Here is a 6,778-nt window from a genome sequence, read left to right on the forward strand (position 1 = left end):
TGAGGAGTAGCCAGGGACAGCTGGGGCAACGGAGCAGAGATGCCACAGGGCTTGCCCAGCTGAGAAACCAGCCATCTGGATTTCCCGCAAGTTTTCCAAATCAGAACACATTGGCAGAGTATTGCCAGTTCAACCTGTGGACAAAGGCTGGTGGGGTGGCTTGGCTTCCAACCTTTCCCACCTGCAGAGCCTCAGGTGGGTGGGCTAATGCCACCTTCCCTTCCCTCCTCCCCTTCTCCTCTTCTTCCTCCTCCTTCCCCTCCCAGCCTCCTCCTCCTCCTCCTCTCTTTCCTCCCATTTCTATCCCTCCTTCTCCCAGCCCCCTCAGACTTTTACTTTGGGAGCACACACACACAAACACAAGCACGCACAAGGCCCTTAGCCCTTCCAAGCTCAGCTAATGCCTATAATGCCCAACACTCTCTTGTTTTCCCCCCAGGCCCCCGTCACGCCAGAGGTGGCTCACAGTCGATACCAGCTGTTTGGCCAGAAGCAGGTGCCTGGAAGGATGGGCAGGCGGGAGTGCCTGGTACCCACACACACCCAGGCTGGGGTCTTCCAGGCCCACATCTTCCCTGCACCCACTGGCCACTGCATCCGAGTGTCTTGTCTCTTTTTCTTCGTCTCGTATCAAGGCTTCAGCCATCACGATCGCTCACGCCATCTGTTCATAGAACGAAGAGGGAAGGCTGGGCACTGGTCATAGCCAGCCAGGGATGCGGCAGAGCACAAAGCAAAATGCACGCGGTTAAGCGAGAGGGGGAAGCAGGGGAGAGAGAAGAGAGAATGGGGGGCGGGGGGAGTTCACACACAAGAGACAGGGCTCCTAGTGACGTCTGTGGCACTAACGGCATTTGGGCGCCCGCCTTGGGCCCCGACGTGCTTTCTTCCCGCGGGCAGACTTGGGAACAGCAGCTGGCTGTCCCTTGGCCTCGCCAGCCCTGGCACGGGCCCCCGCGCCTGCAGATCCCTTCTTCTTCTTGTTGGTGGTGGTGTTGCCCGCGTGGTCTTCGGCTGCAGCCCCGCTCCCCGCTTTCTTCTCTGGAGTGACGCCCCGGCCACGACCGCGGCCACCCCTGCGGGTTTTGCGTGCCCTGGATGCGGTGGAGACGGCGGTGGCGCCAGCGGGAGCCAGGCCTTTGGAGCCGGTGCGCGCTCTCTTGGCGCGGGGCTTCTTGGACACGCTGTCGCCGGGTTCTGACTCTTCGCTGTCGGTGTCGTCTGAATCTTCCTCAGACTCTGTGTCTGAATCGTCATCCGATTCCTCGTTGGACTCTAGGTTCTCCTGGGAGGCCAGGAAAGCCAGGACGTCGGATAAGCCGCCCTGGCTATGATCACACTTCCTGCCGCCACTGCCACCGCCGCCCCACCTGCTGGCTTCCTCCTCTTTCACAGACTCCACCATATCTTGCGCAGCCAGGAGTGCCACCAGCTCCAGGAGGCCACCCTGGTGGCCCTCAGCGGTCCACCCTCTGAGGAGACCCAGTCCAGACTTCTTTCCCTTGGTGCTGTTCTCGGCTTCGGCCAAGGTGGAGATACATTCCAGAAGATTCCCGTCTTCCTCCGCCTTCCTCAGGACCATGGCGTCCACCTGACGGCCTGCCTCCTCTACCTTCACCCTGGGCCCAGAGGTGTCCTTGTTCATGACAGACAGGACTTGAGGAAGGACATCTTTTTTGTCTTTTTTATCGCCCCAGCCTAGGGTCTCAATCACAGAAGCGATTTTGAGCATTTCCTCCCTGGCAGAGGGGTCAGCGGGGTCGGTATAAGCCACGATCGCCACAAACTCGGGGTTGTCCACCCCTTCTTTTCCTCGCTCTACATTTTCCAGAGACTCGCCGTCGTCGTCGGAATCATCATCATCATCATCATCATCATCGTCATCATCATCTTCTTCCTCTTCTTCCTCTTCTCCATCTTCGTCTTCCTCCTCCCCCTCGCTATCTACATCCACTACCGGGGTATCTCTTACAGCCAGGAGCGCAACTAAATCAGGGACCCCACTCTTCTCATCTTTGATGTTTAAGCAGATGGACTCTGTGCCAGGAAGGTCTTTCTCGATCTCTTCCTTCTTCGCTTTGTCGGTGACAGTGACAAGTGCCAAAAACTCTCGGGGGCCATCTCCTTCATCTTGGTCTCCCCGGAAGGCCCACTTCTTGGTGAGTTCTTTGGCAGCTGCTTGGAGCGTGGCATACAGGGCCCTCTGGTCCTCATCTACGCTCAGGTCCTCCGCATAGATCTCCTCTATGACAATACCCAGGCTGTCATCGGATGAGTCGTCCGACTCACTCCTGGCTCGGCGCCCTCCCCGACCCCTCTTCTTGCCCTTCTGAGCCGTGAACCTGTGCGTTCTAGATCTGCGCTTGCCTCCCCGACGGCCCCGACGGCCGTGCCTGGGTGCTCCTTCCGAGGAACCAGTCTTCTTGGCCTCCTTCCCCAACCCCTTGGCCTGGGCCTGGGCCTCCAATACCAGAGGGATGGCTATTTCTCTGAAGTCATCCATGGGCCTTTCATCTAGCAACAGGCGCCTCATCTGCCTAAGGACCCGCGCATCTTGCCCGCGGTCCTTACTCAGGATCTTCCAGATTCCATTATCTCCCCGGATGTGAATGGGGATGGCAGAGTGATCGATGTCTGCCCCAAACTCCACCAAGGCGGCCTGAGCCTTCTCCTTGGTCACAGATCTCACAGTCCGGAGCCTGTAGCTGCCCAGGGGTTGCAAGTTCGGCCTCAGGGTGGCTTCGATGTCCGCCTGCTGCAGGCGCTCAGGGATGCCCGTGATCAGCAGGGCCCTGTGGACCTCCACTTCCAGCTCCTTGCACCAATCTTGCAGAAGGTTCATGGCCATGACGCTGCCCAGTGCAGGCTAATCTTGGGGCGGGAGGGAGCCGGGTGGACTGCAGAACACAGGCTGGGTCAATCCTACTCTGGAAGGACCACTCGAAGGGGTTAGAGTCCAGGCTCGGGATCTGGGGCTCCGGGATCTAGCTACCTGCTGGCTAACGGGACGCAATGATCTTCCCCCGGGGCAATCTGACGGTCCGCAGGGGGCTTACGTGTCCGGTCTCCGGGCTGGCCCGGGCTGTTCCTCACTTCCCTTTGTCCCTGACACCGCTGTTAGGGTGCAGGAAGGCGACGATCAACGCACCTGGTGGGCGTGGGGGGTGGGAGCGGCAGCTCGCCTGCGCTCCCGCGGAGTCTGAAGCGAAGAGCGAAGAGCGCACCCAGGTCTAGACGCTCAGCGGGGCCGCTGCGGTACGGCAGCCTCAGACTGCGCCTGCGCAGATCCAGTCCCCCCCCCTTCCCCGCCCCCTCCTGCTAGTCCGGGTCTCCATAGTAACACTGCAGGCAGCAGCTGGGGTCTGCGCTGTTGTGATCGCAGCAGCTGCTCTTAAAGGGACAGGTGGGAAGGAGGGCTTGGTCACTGGAGCGAAGAACAAGGGCAAAGTCACCAGAGCCTACACAGCACTAAAAGGGACCAGCCTCCCTTCAGGGGACAGAGACCACCTTTAAAAGCATGGATGCTTCTACAAGGGGTGTTTGCTTTGGTTTTGTTTTTTGAGGCAAGGTCTCCTGTAGACTGGGGTAGCCTTGAACTTGCCAAGTAGCCACAGATGACCTTGAACTTCTGATCCTCCTGCTTCCGCCCTCCCTACAAGTTCTGAAACTACGCGCATATGTGATTTCTTGCCTGCGTTATTTTTTTTAATGCGTTTCTCGGAGTCGAGGCCAGGGTTTCACGCATTCTATGCAGGCGCTCTACCAACCGAACTACATCCCCATTCCCGCGGGACCGATACAGCTTTGCTTTACAAAGCGCCAAATCAAATTGTTCTTTGGAGGTGTGACCTCACACAGGCTCTATCTTTTTTTCATGGTACAGAAGTATCAATACCAAGCAAGGATGCCAAGGTTAGCTGTCCTTATGAGCTGAGGGCCATCATTTAGGGTGTGTGATAGTAAGTGGGTACCAGACTTGCCGAGGGAGACCACATTTCACTCACGAGTGTTCCTATATTCTGTTTTTGAAACAGGATCTCACTTTATAGCCCAGGTTAGCCCAGAACTACGTAGCCCAGGCTGGCCCCAAACTCATGGCAATCTTCCTGCCTCCGTCTCCTAAATGCTGGGATCATAGGTGTGAGCCACTGTACTCAGATCTTCCAAATTCTTTTACTTTTAAATATCTGTTTCATTTATGGTGAGCGCGTGTGCGCGTGTATATGATGCATGTGTGTGCCACAGCTTATGTATGGAGGTCAGAGGACAACTTTTAGGAGGTCAGCTCTCTCCTTCCACCATGTGGGCCCAGGAATCGGACTCTGGGGGACCCACTGATCCATCTCCATGGCCCAGGCCATTAAAGGCTCTTGAACTGCCTGTCTCCCTACTCTATGGAGTCTAGTAGACTCGCTGTTGGGTTTATACCCTACCCTTACTGCTTTCCCAGCTGCGATTCTGAGAATCTTCTAGAACTTCTCCAGGTCTATTTGATCCTCTGTGAAATGGAGACAGCCACTGTTCCTCCTTCTAAGGGTTCTCCTAGGGACCCTAACCCACGAGAGACGAGTGGAGAGGACAGGGGGAGGGGCTGGCTTGCAGTTGTGGCTCCTTGAACAATGGCTGTGTGTATTGTTTATGGAGGCTTGCCATTACATAAGCGTGTGTTAAGTAATAAAGAAGCAAACAGAACCAAACCACCTCAGGTTCCCACCCTCCCCTGGCTTTTGTTATTTGCCTTTTCCGGGGGAAAGAAGGTTGATGGCACGGTTCCCATGGCAACCGGGTGCTGCGCAAAGCGCTCACCTACTCTCTATTTTCTCTGCTTTTCTTTCATCTCCCTCCTCCTAAAATGGATGTCCCCGGGACAGAAACGCCATGCCAGCCTCAAGCACAAAACACCTGCATGATGTGACATTTTACAGTAGCCATCACGAGTTAATAAAAGGCAGAAGCGAATTTTATGAATAGATATTATCTATCCCGGAAGAGCACAGGGTTATCTCCAGATTGGCTTGGGTTCTGGGTTCCAGAAAAAAAAAAATTTTTTTATTCATTTCACTCTGTGTGTGTATGGGGGGTGGGGCGCACCTCGGCACATGTGTAGAGTTGAAAAGACAGCTTGGTCAATTCTCTCCTTCCACCATGTGGGACAAGGACTAAGCTCAGATCTTCAGGCTTGTAGCAAGCGCCTTGACCCAATGAGCCATCTTGCTGTCCCTCGTTTGCGTTTTGTTTATTTGTTTTGAAACAGGCTTTCACTCTGTATCCCTGGCTGTTCTTGAACTTTCAGCGATCCTCCTGCCTCAGCCAACCCACTGCCAGGATTACATAAAGTGGCCCACAGCACCTGGCTGTAGACTGTGTTATCACATGCACGCATCGTTACACAAAGCAACAAAAGAGCTGCGTACATTCTCTTGTTCCTAATGAGTCTCTTTGGAAGCTACACATGGCTTCCAGGAATTCCTTCTGAGGACCTCATTAGGGATGTGTGTGTGTGAACATGCGATTTGCACCCACAGGACAGGATGAGAATCCCAAGTTGGTGCTTTTTCGTATCTGCCGTGGATGACTGTGGGTAAAGCCCATGTGAAAATGAATGCCTTATCACAAAATAAATTCATCCATCTCTGTATATGGTTTAGGGCGGTGGAGACGGCTCAGCAGGTAAAGGAACCTGCTCACAAGCCTGAGGACCTGGGTTCAATTCTCGGGACTCACAGTGAAAGAAGAGAACTTTGGAGGGGTGGGGGTGGGGGCAAGCTTTTCTCTGACATACATGTGGCTGGCACTCGTGCACACTCATGGACACACTATAACAGTAAATAAAACTAAAAGTTTTTAACTGCTGGGCGGTGGTGGTGGACACCTTTAATCCCAGCACTCGGGAGACAGAGGCAGGCGGATCTCTGAGTTCAAGGCCAGCCTGGGCTACAGAGTAAGTTCCAGGACAGGCACCAAAGCTACACAGAGAAACCTTGTCTCTAAATAAATAAATAAATAAATAAATAAATAAATAAATAAGCCTTCAAGACGGCTCAGCAGATTAAGGCATTTGTCTCCAAGCCTGATGACCTGAGTTCCATCCTCAGGACCCGCAGAGTGGAAATCACAAATCATTGAAGCAAGCTGTCTTTTGGCATCCCCCCCACTCACATTCCAAGGTACACATGTATCCCCAAATACACACAAAATAAAGTAAATCAATGAATGAGTAAACAAATAAATGTATTGACTTTTGGATTAAAAAATATAACGTGCACAAGTCATTGGTCACATGGTGATACGCATCTGTCCATCTTTCTATATACTAGCTTGAAATCTGTGGAGGAGGGGGTAACAAAGTCTTATTACTGGCTGGCCTGGAATCCTCCTGCCTCTGCTTCCCCAGAGCTGGGATTGGAGGTTTGCACAGCTACACCCAGTTTAAGCCTCTGCAATTTTGAATTGTTTTGTTTTGTTTTGAGACACAGTATTGCTCTGTAGCTGGGGCTATCCTTGAACTCAGGATCCTCCTGCCTTGCCTCCTAAATGTTAGGAACACAGGTGTGTACCACCATGCCTTGGGGTTTGGTTCGCTTTTTGTTTTTCTTAAGTCAGCAGGGTGTGGTACTGAGGAAGCAGAGACCCCTTCAAGAGCAGAAGCTCCAGAGTAGAAGGATAGACTTGACCCCTAATCCCCCTAAGCAAAAAATTAAGTGGGGAGCAGTCAGGGACACCCAGAGCACCATGAATGTCCTTTCCAGCCCTCCCCTGGGCACTTCCACTGAGTCAT

The 6,778-nt window shown here is 53.7% G+C and overlaps 1 protein-coding gene across 1 annotated transcript; it reads right to left on the reverse strand.

Annotated features, from left to right (window-relative positions):
• Positions 1–295: 295 nt before the first annotated feature.
• Pnma8b (PNMA family member 8B) lies at positions 296–3,253 on the reverse strand. The gene has a single exon (XM_059253566.1). The coding sequence runs from the start codon at positions 2,846–2,848 to the stop codon at positions 845–847; it is 2,004 nt and encodes a 667-aa protein (XP_059109549.1). The 5' UTR covers positions 2,849–3,253; the 3' UTR covers positions 296–844.
• Between the last annotated feature and the right edge of the window lie 3,525 nt (positions 3,254–6,778).

Source organism: Peromyscus eremicus, chromosome 1, assembly GCF_949786415.1.
Source record: "Peromyscus eremicus chromosome 1, PerEre_H2_v1, whole genome shotgun sequence".
Lineage (NCBI taxonomy): Eukaryota > Metazoa > Chordata > Mammalia > Rodentia > Cricetidae > Peromyscus > Peromyscus eremicus.